The following is a 17,399-nucleotide window of genomic DNA, read 5'->3' on the forward strand; positions in this document are numbered from 1 at the left end:
CCCATTCGCATTCTCTCTCTCAAAAACCCTTAATTAATTGATTGATTGATTGATATTTTTAAAGAGAGTGAGAGAGAGTGCATGTGAGTGGGGGAGAGGCAGAGGAAGAGGGAGAGAAAATCTGAAGCAGACACCATGCCCAGTGCAGAGCCCCATGAGGGCCTTGATCTGAGGACAGTGAGATCATGACCTGATTCAAAATCAAGAGTTAGCCATTTAAGCAACTGCGCCACCCAGGCACTCCAGGTCATAATACTTTTAGATTGAGAATGCAAAACTATACAAAATTTAAAAGAGACAATAGGATAAAATATAGGAGATCTTGGCTTTGAAAGTCACCTTTTAGTTAACATTAAAGGTATGATCAGTGAAAAAACCAATTAATAAGCTGACCTTCATTAAATTTGGAAATCATCTGCTCTGTGAAAGACATTGTTAAGAGAATAAAATGACAAAGCATAGGCAGGGAGAATATATTTGCAAAGCACATATTTGAAATAAGGACTTTTACTCCAAAATATACAAAGAACTCTTAAAACTCAACAATAAGAAAATGACCAAAAATCTGAACAGAAACCTCACTGAAGAGGATATATAGATGACAGATAAGCATAGAAAAAATGCGCATCCTAGTTCACTGGGGAATTTCAAATTAAAATAACAATATAATACTACCACACACCTATTAGAATGGCTAAAATTTAAGAGTCTGATATATTAAATGCTGGTGAGGAGGTGGAGAAACAAGAATTCTCATTCATTAATGGTGAAGATGCAAAATGGTACAGCTACTTTGGAAGACAGCATACAAAGCTAAGCCTAGGCTTATCACGAAGTCCAATAATTATGCTCCTAAGTATTAACCCAAGCGAATTGAAAATTTATGTAAGCACAAAACTTGTGCATGAATATTAATAGCATCTGTATTCACAATTGCCAAAACTTGGAAGCAACCATATCTCTACCAGTAGGTGAACGTGTAAACAAGCCATGATACACCCCTATGATGAAATACTCAGTGATAAAAAGAAATGAACTGTCAAGTTACAAAAGATATGTAGAAACTTTAAATCCATATTGCTAAGTCAATGAGGCAGTTCCTAAAAAAGCTACATACATGTGATCCCTGCTATATCATATTCTGGAAAAATAAAACTACAGAGACAATAACAAGATCAGCAGTCACCAGGGTTTCAGAGAGAAAAGAGAAGGATGAATAGATGGAACCCAGGGCCTTTTTAAGACAGAAGAATATTCTACATGATACTGTAATTATGGATATTATATACATTTGTCCAAACACAAAGAAATGTACAATACAAAGAATGAGCCCTAATGTAAACTATGCACGTTATTTCATAATAATTATCTACTTGCTCAACTTTTGTAACAAATGTATCACACTAATGCAATATGTTAATTACCAGAGAAAATGTAGGATGGCAGAGGAAGACAGGGCATATAGAAACTCTATACTTCCTGTACAGTGTTTCTGTAAACCTGAAACTAATCTAAAAATAAAGCCTATTAATAATAAAGTTAAATATATACACATAGGGGTCTATAGCAGAGCTTACATCATAGTATTTTAAACAAATATTAACCCCAGAAATGGACCCTAGTGAAATATTCTCCAGTATCCCCAGATAAAATTAGATGTTTTAGAAATAAACAGCACAAATAAATTGATGACATCAAATGACAAACTAGACAGATTTTGAAATAAAGAAATCTCGATGCAGGAATAAAATTTTTTATCAAAATTCAGGTATACACATTTTGTACAGAAAATTGTAATTGAAATAATAATGGCCTAAAATGAAAAGTTATAATGTATCGTATTTCTCTTGGAAAACTTCCTCATATTAATATCTGATCGATAAATAATATTCTTTCAAAGAATAGATGGTAATTACTGATTCTAAACAAGATAATTTTTGTAAAATAAATCTGAAAATATCAAATGACATAAGTACTTAAAATATAACAGAAAATATTGAAAATGTATTTGTTCAATGAAATTCAATTACTATGATTTATTGATGAAAAATACTTTTCTTATATTTCTTATTAAAGTGATTGTATTCTTTACATAGAATCTAATTTTTCTTTGGTTTCATGAGTAGGATAAAATTCCTAGAACACACAAAAGCGTCTAATAAAGCCAGAAATAAAGGCTAAAATTGCCCCAAACTAGGTAACGCTCAACAAGAAAATTAAAATTTTGTGAAACTGTCTTCTTTAATCAAAGTGCGGTATTTCCCCACTTCCCTCACCCACCCCTTTCCCATTTCTATTAAATACCTGCTCCTATAAAACCCACCCTTGGAAATTAATGCACAGTTGAGTGGCCTATTTACTGTCATTCATTCTGCTGTGAGAGTGTTAGTATTTGTTCCAATTTAAACATTTGCTTGCAAATCACATAACTATGACATTATCACATTCAGTTGGATGTTTTCCTTCTCTTGGGTACACTATTGCGATAGAATTCAGGTAAGTTCAATATCCCTTTACTGAGTACCTCCTATATAAAAGACAATGTGCCGGGGGCTGAGTAAACACATTACTACTGCAGAATTTGCCTGCAGCAGACAATGAGGCTGCACCCCTGTTGACCCCTTTATGTTGCAGCTCTATTTTCCCAGTGGAACATCCGGCCCTGTGCTTAGACTATACTATGCATTCAGACCCCACGTCTTCAACATAAGAAGGTTGTTGATCTTTAACATAGATGTCAAACATTAGTTTTATTGTTATCATTTGTAACGACAAAGTTTGGTAGGAATGACTCAATTAATTTCTGGTTCTTTGGGCCCTTCCCCTGGCAAAGCTAATCCTTCCCCAAGAAGCTGCAGGTAGGATGTAGATATATGAGGCGTTCTACACAAATTGCCCCCTTGTTTGTTTCGTTTCAACACATGCAAAATACTAAGTCTAAATGCATTCTCCTTTGAAAGGACGTAAATTGTGCATATATACAAACTTTAGGTGGTTTCTACCAAGATAATCTCTGTATTGAAGGATCAATTAATTGAAAACTTCAGCCTTCCTGATTCTCTAAGAATTTGCCTCAGTGATTACTGGGTAATCGAGGACTCAGATGAATCTGAAATCACTGATATGCAGCCATTCTTTTAGTCTAGCTCTCAGAATCCATGGTCAGGAACCTTGTGTTGATTCTCTGGATCGATCTAATTGTTCTGTTCCTGGCTCTTCATATTCTTCTCACACATCCTTACATCCCTAAACACATCTACTCTACTCTGTTACTACCCTATCTCTCTCTGTGTCTCTCAATCTCCCTCCCTGTCTCTCAATCTCTCTCCATCTCTCTCTCTCTCTCTCTCTCTCTCGCACACACACACACACACACACACACACACACACACTTTAAAAATTTGTCCAAGCAGGTCCATTTCAGTTATTGATAATGTGTATAGTTCCTTTTCTCTTTCTAGCGTGGGAAAGGAGATGATTAATCTCCAGAGAAACTTTCTTCCCACCTTCATCATCTCGTTTCTCACACTTGCTAATCACTTTCTTTGGTATTCTCTATTAGTTCTAAGGGAGCCAGTGTTCATCTGTGACCACACCACGCTACACCCACAACCACCCGAAGGAAGCTTTATTCTAAGGATGACTTAATATCTAAGGGAAAGCTAATTTCTATTCACATGAGGATTTATTGGATCCTAAAATCAAACAATCTTATATGTACATGGAAAAGACTCAACCCCCTGGCATTCCTTATATGATTCATCATAAAAACCTTCAGCTTTGACCTCTCTGCTACCTTGTATGCTTGTATGCTATTAATTCGTTAGCAGGTAAACATCTATTGAGTCGGTTTAAATTTTTACAAAATAATACAGAGAGATAGATGTATGAAATGAATGCTTTTCAAATAGACGTTAAAACTCTAATTCCAGGGCACCTGGGTGGCTTAGTCAGTTAAGTGCCCCACTCTTGATATCAGCTCAGATTGTTATCGCAAAGTTGTGATCTCTTGAGATCGGACCCCGTGTCAGGCTCTGCACTGACAGTGCAAAGCCTCCTTGGGATTCTCTCTCTCCTCCCCTCCCACATGCGCTCGTGCATGCTCTCTCTCTCTCTCTCTCTCAAAATAAATACAGAAACTAAAACCCAAAATAACTCTAATTCTACTCAAGGTGGACTTCTACTTCTTACTTTTGTTGGATGATAATAGATTTTCTTCTTTTAGTTGGTTGTATAAACTTCATTTCAGAGGTATGAAGTTCTGATTGTAAATGAGCCAAAAAAAAAAAATCTGCAGTTTAAATCCCTTAGTCTTTAAAGGGCTTTTAAAATCCAAAGATTTTGTTTGTTGGGTTTCTTTGTTTGATTTGTTGTTTAAATCAAACTCATCATGGCTGACTAAAGAACATGCCAACATCCCTGACTAAGTATATCCCTGTCGTTAATTCTCATGATTAACTAACTCCCCATACCTTCACAAAGGTCCTTAGTGGGAGGTCAGTATTCTTAGTTTGCTACCATTACATCTTCAATCACCTTCAATCAAGGTCTCCTTTGGGTAATACCACCCATGTACATCACCTTCCATCCCTCAGTGCTTAAGACCAATCTATCCTGTATTCTCATTGGTCAATACAGTCCTAAAATTGTTGTCTACCCACCTCATTCTTTTATCTGTGCCTATGTATCAGCCAACAAATTCTTTTAGAATTTTTCTGTCTTGGTAATATATAGAATATAACTTGTTGAGTGAGATTATTGGCTTCAAATTACATTCATCTAAATTTTCCAAATTAAAAAAAGGTAAATGACTAAAAGGCACAGAATTTTTATATGTAGAGTACGGAAATAAAAGGTGAAAGGGAACAAGTATTCCTGTATCTGGATTTTATTTTTCTGTCCTGGCAGAAACAATAATATACTTATTATGTTTTAATGATCAGGAATGAGGAAAATAAGGTCTTTTACTTTGTTTTGCTATTTTTTAAATCTCCATGAATAAAAGCTTTCACTCATGTTTCACACTCATAGAACTTCATAAAACTATCACATAAACTTGCACATCATCTGGAAATGTATACAAAAGACATTATTCATACACAAGTTACTCATCATAATTTGCATTCTGATAAATATCTCATTTTTATTTCCAGCGTGTTGTGGTCACATGTTTATTTTTCTCTCCTATTCAGGGCCACTATCTCTTCCTAATTCACATTCTTCTCTTATTTTTTATTCATGATATGATACATTAGCTACTCCTCGGTCAAGTGACAAAATAACCTTTGCCTCTTTAATTACCATCAGTCTGTGTCTGAAAATCTCAAAATGTGATCATACTTTGTTTCCATCATAACCTATCTTGATTTTTCTTCTGTCTCAACATACCCTTCCTTTGTTCTTTTGTCTGACTCTGTTTACACTGTTGATACCATGAATTCCACTGACAGCTATATTCATGACTCTCCTTATTATTCTAGGTGTCTTCTTCTGGCAATATTACCCAGCCCCACAGCTACGCTGATCACTGAAAAAGCAGAAAAACATATTGCTTTTCCATAAATTTAACTTGACAATAGAACTCAAACATCAAACTGCCTTTTAAACAGTTCTACCATGGTGAAAAAGAAATAGAACAGATTTAAAGATTTTTTTGAATTGAATTCACTTTTCTTAATGCTGTTGACAGGACTTTCTTCCATATACTCCTTCTTCTTGTTGACTTATCGAGTAGACAATACCTATCTTAAAATGTTTGGGAAGATAATCCCTACCTTTAATTCCAGTTCATCACTCACCTTGCCAACAAAGTGAAGATGAAAAGTGACTCATAAGATTGTTGAGATTGGGAAAAGTATTAGTTATAGGAGAGTCTTTTTTTTTTAACCTTTGGTCGGCTCTCTCTGCGTCTCTTTTTCTAAGACTCTGTATCTCTCTTTCTATCATTTTTATTTGTATCTCTCCAATATAGTCAAGAGTAGTATTTATCTTCGTACTTCTGATGCTACATTGTGGTTAACCTCATTGCTGACTGGCTGAGGCTGGATGGAAAAGTCTCTCTACTTCAGTGAGAAATGGGAAAAAAAACACTTATTTTTTGCCTGATATTCTAGAATTCTCATTTAATCTAGCTTTACCAACCATGCAGCTAATATACCTCATTAGACCAAGACACCTATAAAGAGTTCTATTACTGTGCATAATTGTATATGCAGTAAAAAATCTCATTTTCTCCAGAAAAAAATAGATAACCTACCACTTCTTCAAACTCATTTATACATTTAGTGACTAAATGTATAGTTAGCATATAGGACGTGAACTTTAGTATATACTATTAACAGTGTTGTTTTTGTTACACTTAATTTAACCCTGCTATAAACTTACTGTCATAAGAAAATATATATTAGAATTTTAAAAACCATTTTAGATTCTACAATTTTATTATACTTCCCTTTCCTTATAATACATTTTCCTTTAGATTTCCTCCTGTATCCAATACCTTTATTACCTGACAAGTAATTATTATTCAACTCTTAGCTCAAGAATCATCCCCTCTATGAAGTATCTCATTATGTTCTTTTTTTAAGTTTATTTATTTATATTGAGAGAGAGAGAGAGAGAGAGAGAGAGAGAGAGAACATGCACGAGGGAGGGGAAAGCCTGACACTAGGCTTGACCCCATGAACTTCAAGATCATGACGTGAGCTGAAATCAAGAGTCAGAAGCTTAGCTGACTGAGCCACCCAGGCACCCCTCATCTCCTGATGTTCTTAAGCAGAAATCCAAATTCTTCCTTTATGCTCTCCAATGCAAGACAATGACTAGTTACTGAATGCACCCTAATAGGAATTAATTAATTTATCAGTTTAATTTCCCTGGATATGTTTAATATCAAAAAACACATCAAATTTAATGTGGAAGCAAAGCCATTTGTTCTATTTCCAGGAGTATATCTGCATAGAGAAGGATTAGAAAACACAAAGAACCAGTTTAAGAAAAATGTTAGGAATTTTATTTTATGTGTAAGCTTTCTTTGTTCCCACTTCTGCATTATCTTTATAGATTCACCTGAGTCAGAATGCATACCTGCTTTAATGAAAGATCTACAGACATTAAGTATGGATGAGAGAAGAAAAGAAAGGTGAAAAATGTTCTTCCAAGAATATTCTTCCAAGAACATTTTTCTGGGTCAAAATATATCTTGGGTCAGATCTGATAAGTGAATTACTTATTTCCCTTCAAGGATTCTGCTCGGAGTGACTTCTTATGCACAATTATAAGGTGCAATTACCCCACACTTCCTTTGGATCCTTTCTAAATATTTATCTAGATCTCAGAGCCACTTATGAGAACACGTACTCACAAGTTTAATTCTTCTGCCTTCTTATGTGCACTTACTTACTCATATGGTGTAGTTATAAACTATTTAGATAAAAAAACACAAAGTTTTTAATGTAAAAAATTATTTCCACTGAGAGAAATATAGTGTTAGCAGCTAGGCAAGACTGTGATGCAATTCTCCCGAGTAATGAAGAAGTGATCAGTTATGTTCCCTGTGGTCAACACAATTAGATTTATTTGCTTCTTAATTTTTTTTGGCATAAAGATATATTTAAAAAATCCAAAACGTGTTTGCCTCTATTCCCTGAATCTTAGCTGTTTCTGTTCCTATCTCACAAAGTTTTTACAGAAGAGATCTCAGTCTTTGCCTGACACTGAAGTTACTAACAAACGGGGCAAATAATGCCATCGTATAACATACAGGCTTTCAATGAACTCTAAAATTGAATATATCAGGGCACCTTGGTGGCTCAGTCAATTAAACATCTGACTCTTGGTTTCGACTCAGGTTATGATCTCACAGTTCATAAGTTCAAGGTCTGAATCTGGGCACTGCTGGCAGTGTGGAAACTGCTTGGGATTGTCTCTCTTTCCCCCCCTCTCTCTGCCCTTCTTTTGCTTGTTCTCTCTCTCTGTGTGTCTCTCTCTCAAAATAAATAAATAAATAAACTTTAAAGTTGAATATATCATGAAGTTGAAAAAGAGAGGTAGAAATAGTCTTTCCAACAATAGCTGATTGTGTTGAACTATCTATTTGAACCCATGGATTTTTTTCCACATAATTTGAGACACCACGCTGGTGGCAGTCAATTTTAATGAACTAATGGTAGGCAACTCCAAATATCCAGAATCTGCTACTCAGACTTTCATTTGGGTTGGCTCATAGAAGCATCTTACTGTTATTATATCAGAAAACTGTAATTTTATTTATTTTTTAATTTTTTAAGCTTTTTTTCTGAGAGAGACAGAGGCAGTGCAAATTGGGGAGAGGCAGAGAGAGAGAGAGAGAGAGAGAGAGGGAGAGAGAGAATCCCAAGTAGGCTCTGTGCTGCCAGCTGCACAGAGCCTGATGTGGGGCTCAAACTCACAAAACTGTGAGATCAAGACCTGAGTCAAAGCCAAGAGTCAGATGCTTAACCAACTGAGCCACCCAGGTGTCCAGAAACTGTTATTTTAGACAAAAGTGCACTAAGCTGGTTCCTGATTCCTGCGCTGTCTCTAGTACATGTATTTACTATTTTACCTAGAATATCTTGTGGTATTAAAGTGTGGTTAATATAGACTTTGCTGTTTAAAATAGAAAAAGAGTTGCTGACTTGGAGAGAGTACTTTGTGGTTTCTGAGGGAAGCAAGATTTTCTCATAAATGTATAATTATTATTGTTATTGCTGTCACTGTTGTTTTTATCATTACAAAATCAACCAAGCCAGAAAGTTAGGAACGCTGCAGTTATAACTTTCTGAATAGAAATAATCTTATTAAACAAATAATGCATTTATACTTCCCTTTGGGCTTCCCAGTCTGAGAGGGGATAGAACATTTTGAACATTCAGAGACATTTCTAGTACAGTCTTAGATAACTATACTTCCTATTACTCATGACCACTTTTTGTGATTTCTTTGGGCCTTCTCATATTTGTGAAGCGATGGCATAGGCCTTAATCTTGAAACCCTTAGCCTGCCCTGCCTTAACTTTCCACAACTATGTGAGCTCACCAAAGAACTTCACATACACACGGAGAACCCAAAGAACATTCAGGTCAGGAAATGTGATGGAAGGCTTCATGAGAGGGTCTTGATCTTTTCTGTAGAATCCTGATTGAAGAGAATAGGTTATAAGTACATAAAACACATATGTATATACTTGGGGCACCTGTGTGGCTCAGTTGGTTAAGCATCGACTTTAATTTAGGCTCAGGTCATAGTCACAGTGTTGAGATCTAGCCCCACGTCTGTGCTCATAGAGTTGAACCTGCATGGAGTTCTCTCTCTCCCTCTCTTTCTATACCTCCCTTGCTCACACTTTCTCTTTCAAAGTAAATAAACATTAAAAATATGTATATACTTTATGAATTGTCATTTATACGTATATATCCTTTATGACTATATATAAAATATAGTATACGTATATATACTTCATGTAGTTTATAAATATCTTATTCCTTTTTCCCAGTGTCCATAGACATTAATGTAAACTGAGGACAGTTCTCCAAATGCCGTGGATCATACACTTACATTCAATTATTTGAATGAGGTGTGAGGTGTGAAGTGTGAGGTGTGATGGGATTGGAAGAAGAGGAAGAGCAGTTTTGGAATTAAATAATGAATGCAAAGAGAATAGTCTAAGACTTGAATTTCTCCCCTAGTGATGTAAACATAATCTATTTTATCTGTTAAAGGGAAGATATGATAAAATAAAAGGAAAGTTATAAATTGTTAGTCAAACTGGTAGGACATTAAACATATTATTTTGTAGGACACTAAACATATTATTTAAATCTGTGCTATTTCTCTCCTTTATAGAAACAATACTTTTTAGAATTATCAAAACAACTCCATGTACAAAAGGACAGAACACATTATATAGGACTAAATAAGTGATAGCTAATATGTGTACGGAATTCAAATTTTTAATCATTGGACACGTCTCATCTTTCTGCTATATAATTCTCTGATTTAACATTTCTCCATAGGTTTCAGCAATTTCTACAATATGATAAACTTTTATAAATCTAAGGAATCATTGAAAAGTCATATATGGAACTTATACAATTTATTTTAATTTGAGACAAAATTATAATAATTTGCCATTGTTTTTAAATTTTTTAAAAATTTTTATTTATTTTTGAGAGAGAGAGAGAGAGAGAGACAGAGCATGAGCGGGGAAGGGGCAAAGAGAGAGGGAGACACAGAATCTGAAGCAGGCTCCAGGCCCTGAGCTGTCAGCACACAGCCAAAGCGGGGCTTGAAGCCACAAACCGCGAGATCCTGACCTGAGCCGAAGCCAGACGCTTAACCGACTGAGCCACCCAGGCGCCCCAATGCCATTGTTTTTTAATATAAGACCAGTGGATACCTACTCCTAAAATGTTTTTATATTTCTAGGTGTGTTTTTCTTTCATTAACAATACCAAAAAAAAAAAGCACTTCCCAAAACTTTTTGTCTCACCTTCCTTATAATTCAATAAGAAATTAAAGACATCGTGAAGGAGAATCCTTTCAGAGCATATTAAATTCTCCCCAATCACATTAATATATTATAAGCGAATTCAATTGAAAGTATATAAAAACTGTTATGCTGTACTTAAACGTTTTAAAATATTGAATATTTATATTTTCATATATATATAATATTCAAAATAATGAATATTTATGTTTTCATAGGAATTTTTATAATGCTATTACATTTATTTTTACATATTTCAACACTATACATCCTATTTACCTAAAAGATATGTTATAAAAACAAGAATTAATTCATAAATTACTCAAAGTATATATTATATAATTCTTGATGAGCATAGAATTTAACCAAAGGAAATAAAATGTGTTGGTATAGCAGAAAACAGACTAAAAGCCATATATCATTAGTGTTACATGGACATTTAGGAATCTGCCTTTTCTATTAAATGGATATTAGTTAAAAGAGTATCTTTGTACTAATTTTCCCCCAAAGTTAACATACTGTGAAATGCTGCCCAGGATGGTTTATCTTTTACCCAGGATGGTTTATCTAACTAAAATGACAGTCTTCAGAGTGCCAGGGTGGTTCAGTCAATTGAGTTTCTGACTCTTGATTTCGGCTCAGGTCATGATCCCAGGGTCATGAAATCAATCCCCACATCTGGCTCTGCACTGGGTGTGGAGCCTGTTTGAGGCAACCTCTCTCTCTCTCTCTCTCTCTCTCTCTCTCTACCTCTGCCCCTCTCCAGCACTAACTTTCTCTCTCTCCCTTAAAAAAAAGTAAAAAGTAAAATGACATTCCTCTATTTCATGAGTAACAATTACACTTCCCCTTAGACCTAACCTTGCAACAGAATGCCCCCTAATATCTTTGTTTCTTTCCCTTTGCCGTCATACTAAACTACCGATAAGTAAAATGTGAAAAATTCAGCCCATTAAATGATGCATCTTACAGGTAACCAGTGTCATCACAAATCCACCAATGTGTTACTTAGTAAATACCTGTTGATCCTACAATCAGTAACTCTCTGAGTACTATGCTAGATATTTGAGAAAGTGAAACTTTAGGCCATGTTTTCAGTTACTCATTATATTCAGACAGAATCTTGTGTGACCAGAAAATAATAGAAAACTAAAGCTTTGTAGTAATATTTAGATGGTATAGTACTAACAATGCATAAATAAAAGCATTCTAAACATAACCCAGAATTTGCAAAGTGATGTCTTCCTAAAGCCTTCAGAGAAAGATGTAAAATAATGGTTGAAGAACGGCATGCACTTTTCAGGGCTAGAAAGATTAGTTCTAGAGGAATTGGGATATTGTTTGAAAATACTGTGAGGTTTGGGGAGCGAGAGTATGCAGCAAACTCTAGCGATATGCAGTATCAACAGAACTCATGCTCAGAGGTGGGGAGTTTCAGTGAAACCTATACCATCAGGTTCTACAGCTTTGGTGAGCCAGGGATTAATCAGATCTTTCCCTACCTTCAGAGCAGTTTATATCTACTTACAGAAGAAAAATCTAGACACAAAGAAAGGCTTTCAGTCTAAAAAAGGGTTAGTTCATATGATAAACTCAGGTCACCGGGAATTTCACAACCCCATAAACTGAGTGTTCTACCTTGTGATGAAGGCATCTTTTAGGCTCATTGATACTGATGAGTTACTGCTCAAAGGCCATCTCAGAGGACAAAGTGCTAGAGAGTACAGACACGTACACTCCTGCACACATACACACTCACACCCATGTTACATAAATTATACCTGTATTTATTTTTCTATATATCAACCCAGATTGGAAACCTTGAGGTTCACTGATGCCTTCAGTAGAAATCCAAAACTACAGATTTCATCCTACTTTTCTTTTTTTTGGTACTTATAATTTCCACCCAAGCTGAGGAAATACATGCTCATCATCTCTAACATGCATTAAATATTTTATAGGGTTCATATAAGAATGAAACTAGATGTTGAATGAAATTTTATTCTTACATTTATTCAGTAAAATTGTATTTCTTATATGCAAGGGTCAGAACCATATGAGGCATTGGAAATATGAAGATGAATTACTCAACATTTTTCTATATCATATTTATAGCCACCAAGTAGATATCTGTACTAGGGAGTTTTACTTCATAAATTAAACATTAGAATAAATTGATTTTATGGCTGTTTTTTTCCACCTAGACCATCCTTCAAAACTCCTTATGTCAGTGAATGCTACACTAAGTCAATGAAACCAGTAAAAGATAGTGCAAGTCACTATTTAGTGTCATATATATATATGACAAAAAGTTAAGTGACACTAAGTGGTAAATATTAAGTTATTAGACATCCAGTGTAATCCCCCAAACTATAGATACATTTTAAAATGATATGGTTTGAACTGTACACACTACTATAGATTGCAAAGAATAACACAGAGCCCAAAAGGAAACCTCAATTAAGTCACCCTGGGGAAGATACCAAGAAATTTCTGAGCCTAATCCTATAGAATGAAGATTCCACCCATAAAGGAATCAGAGACAGAGGCTCCAGGTAGAGGGTATATCACAATGAGTGTGAGACGTAAAAGTAACAGAGATGGAGATATCTCTTGAAGAGATTAATGTCTTAAAAGCAAGAAAAAAATGTCCAATTGGAAAAATCCTGACTTCTGGCACTATACAGATTATTGATCATCTTTGAAATTAATGGGCAGTGCAACGTTAATAGTGAAAACCCCACACAATTTTGTGTGTGACAGATGACCAAGTCTCCATGAGAAAAATTTATTCCAAAATCTGAACACATTAATATAATGAAGTTGCTACTTTTTTCCCTCATAAATTCTGACACTATAGTTCATCAACCAAACACAATGCGAACATACCAGGTTTATATCAAAGCATGATGTGAACATGCATTACCCAAGAGTTAGGATATAGAATGAGAGAGAGGGTCGAAATCTACATCTCATACTGTTATATCATTAGGCCATTGTCCTGCATCTCCCTTACATAGTTGTCGTGACCAGCCTGCTGACTTTTACATTTAAATTTTTTATTTATTTTATTATTATGATTGCTATAATAAAGTTATAAAACTTGCTATTTAAAATATTATTTTGCTTATTTATAAGGTCTTACCACAAAACAAGCAAGTAAGCTCACTGCTAATCATTCCACATTTACTTCATTTGTCTTCAGTTCAAATTTCTCTATTGGAATGTAATGTATTTAATAAATATATTATATATGCCCCCATAGAAGGCTGTGTGAAATACTATGGGGGGAAAGAAGAAATTATGATTACATTTTGATACATAAATTAAAAATCTCAATCTGCACTTAATGCTTAATTCATGATCACTCGGTAAAGAACTTTAGGATGATGAAGTGTGATCATAAATGATAGTAAATAAATGAAAGATTTAGTTTCATATACATTAGTATGATAATATATTAGACTGAATTTCTTATGTAGTAGCAAAAAGGCCATTTGATGTTTGTAAACAAAGGGCAAATATTAATATTTAATTTGATTTTAAGAAATGTCTGTCTTAGTGACTGAGGGCTGATTGAGCTTCAAAAATGTATTCATAACTTTTGTCTGTCATGTGTGGAATAGATATGATTATCTCTGTGTGTTTCAATTAATTTTGTATCTGAAACAAGTGAAAATTTTATTTTATTTATTTTTTTAATGTTTATTTATTTTTGAGACAGAGAGAGACAGAGCATGAACGGGGGAGGGGCAGAGAGAGAGGGAGACACAGAATTGGAAGCAAGCTCCAGGCTCTGAGCCATCAGCCCAGAGCCCGACGCAGGGCTCGAACTCATGGACTGTGAGATCGTGACCTGAGCTGAAGTCGGACGCTCAACCGACTGAGCCACCCAGGCGCCCCAAAAAAACAAGTGAAAATTTTAAAATAGGAGTCAGAGCCTTACTTTCTTGAATGTAAAACTGTAATTTTATATTCCTGTGCACAATGAACTTGAGAAAACATAGACTTTAATCAACAATGTTTTTTTCACTGTTTTGTGGTTGTTTTTGTTTGAAATCAAGTAAGATAGTGAGAAATCAAAATGGATCCTTAGAGTGAAAAAATCTTGGACAACTGATCTCTAATCTGTTTGGTTTTCACCCCATACACAATAGGATTGAGCAAAGGAGGGACAAGCAGATAAAGGTTGGACAGAAGAATATGAATGTAGGGTGGAATGTGGAACCCGAATCTGTGTGTAAAGAAGGAGAAGAAACCTAGGAGATAAAACTCAAGGAAGACACAAATATGGGCAATGCAGGTGTTAAAGGCTTTGAGCCTAGATTCTCTCTGAGGCAGATTGAAGACAGTTATAAATATTCGTATATAGGAGAGTATGATAACGATTATGTCAAATCCAAGTATAATGAAAGCCACAAACAGACCATAGATCTTGTTGATTTGAATATCTTCTGCTGCCAACTTCACAACGGCCATGTGCTCACAGTATGAATGGGAGACCACAGTGGTCCGGAAGTGTTTCAGCCGACATTTGATGAGGATGAGACATGGAGCTGAAAAGATGACTGCTCTGAGTGTCACTGCAACCCCAATCTGAGTGAGGAGTTGGTGGCTAAAGATGATTGCATGTCTCAGGGGATCACAGATGGCCACATAACGGTCCAGGGCCATGGCCAGCAGAATTCCTGATTCGATACACTGGAAGGTGTGGATGAGCCACATCTGAAAGAGACAGGCATCGAAATATATGTCTGGTAAATGGAACCAGAATATTCCTAGCATTTTGGGTAGGATGCAGGTACTGAGAGCAATGTCTGTTGCTCCAAGCATTGCCAGGAAGAGGTACATGGGCTCATGGAGGCTGCGTTCCGATTTGATGATGACCAGGAGCAGGGAATTCCCAAACAGAGCAGTGATGTACATGGCACAGAAAGGAATTCCAATCCAGAACTGCACAGATTCCAAGCCAGGGATCCCGACCAGTGTCAACACTGAGGGCATGAAGACTGTGCCATTGAGCTTGAGCATGTTGGTTTTAGAGACTCTTGGTTTAGAGCTTCTGATTCAAAGTGCCAGTAGGCATTGAGTGTCTGTCTGCTGTTTTCTCTTCTCACTTGCATTCATACAATCAGAGGCTGAGTGTGGTTTCAATGGCAGTTTGTCAGACATAGTCATTTTTTGATGGGACAATTAAATGCGTCCAGGAATGCAGACACAGGCTCCCTAGATGAATTATCTTGGATAGGATTGGGGAATTTAACTGATCCTCTATGTTAAACTTCTTTCTTGTTTTTTTTTTTACCAAAGAAGTTTAAAATCTTTCAGTCAGGCAGTTAGAAGTAAAATAACAACAATAACAATAATGAAACACTCACTCTTGAGGAGCTATTCTCTCTCTTATGCAAACAAGAAGTCATGAAGTGGGGACTTTGACCTCAGGAAGCAATGATCTGCCTGTGGCAATGCCACATGACAAGCTGTAGTGTAAAATTATGCATATGGAGCATGTAGAAGAGATTATAACGGTGTATTTACAATCTGCCTTTATCCCGAAGTTGGAATCTAAGGAAATTTTCTGAAAAAATGTAGATAAAATTTGATATTTTAGAGATAAATAATTCAAATCAAAATAAAATTTACCATGACAAAGAATAAATAAGGCAAACTTAAGTTAGACTAAAGTGTTTTACAAGATTTGCTCATTGGAAAATTTATTTCTCATTTGAAAATTGAACTAGGGATATTTTTTTCTGATTGAATAAGAGCTCCAAATCAAATATTTCTCTGATTATTTCATCAAGAAGTTTTTCTATTATTAAAATAACATTTCCATTTTCATATGTATATAGGAAAACTGATCTTAATATTAGTTTATTAAAATAAATCAGAAAGTATCAAAACCATTGAACATCTATACTTCAAATATACTATGCAATAGTAAATAAGTAATTATATTTTTTCAGTGGGATTCAGGTTATGATATTATTTCTAATAAAAAATAACGAATTTTGGCACCTGGGTGGCTCAGTCAGTTAAGTGTCTGACTTAGCTCAGGTCACGATCTCACGGTTCATGGGTTCTAGTTCGTGTCAGGCTCTGTGCTGACAGCTCAGAGCCTGGAACCTGCTTCAGATTCTGTGTCTCCCACTCTCTGTGCCCCCCCCCCCCACTCACGCTCTGTCTCTCTGTGTCTCAAAAATAAACATCAAAAAAAATTTTTTTAAATAACCAGTTTTAGCATTTTTCTAATGAGCCACCTTTGGGAACTATTACCCAGCTAGACTCCCTGTACTCTGCCATCATTCTGCTCTAAAAGTGGCAGAACACGTTTTAAATTTGACGTGTGCAGGCAATTCCCCTATTTAAGCGTTAGTGTAATTTTTTTAAAGTTTATTTGCCTCTCACATACTGAAAGTAGGCACAATATTAATATGGAATTAAGTTAATTTCAACATCTTTTTATTGAATGCCTTTTACGAAGATGAAGTTCTGTGCCAAGATCAGGACGGCCAAACAACAAAGGTACAGAACTCACTTGTATCAGAACATGAGACTGAACTTGTTTGACTATCTTGGGGTTCTGTTTTCACACTGGGATATTTGGCCCTATGGTTCAACTATACCCTGCATCCAGTTCCTGGGTTTCTAACCTCTTGCTTAATGATAAAAAATCACTTTATAGATATTTGCAATAGCTATTCCTGGCCATTCCTCTAAATAATTTAATTCTTCTCTAAGAGCCTCTACTCCAAGGGGTCCACCGAGGCAAGATGTAGATATATGGACATTTTGACAAAATTTATTCTCTCATTTGCTGAATTTCAATGAAAATACAATGCTAAGTCTTAACTTATATTCCTTTGGAAGGTACAAAAAATGTATATATATA

The 17,399-nt window shown here is 35.4% G+C and overlaps 1 protein-coding gene across 1 annotated transcript; it reads right to left on the reverse strand.

The window, feature by feature from the left end:
* Positions 1–14,599: 14,599 nt before the first annotated feature.
* On the reverse strand, positions 14,600–15,538 carry LOC132662392 (olfactory receptor 52A5-like). The gene has a single exon (XM_060607866.2). The coding sequence runs from the start codon at positions 15,536–15,538 to the stop codon at positions 14,600–14,602; it is 939 nt and encodes a 312-aa protein (XP_060463849.2).
* Positions 15,539–17,399: the final 1,861 nt, after the last annotated feature.

Source organism: Panthera onca, chromosome D1 (genome assembly GCF_046562875.1).
Source record: "Panthera onca isolate mPanOnc1 chromosome D1, mPanOnc1 haplotype 2, whole genome shotgun sequence".
NCBI classification, from domain to species: Eukaryota; Metazoa; Chordata; class Mammalia; order Carnivora; family Felidae; genus Panthera; species Panthera onca.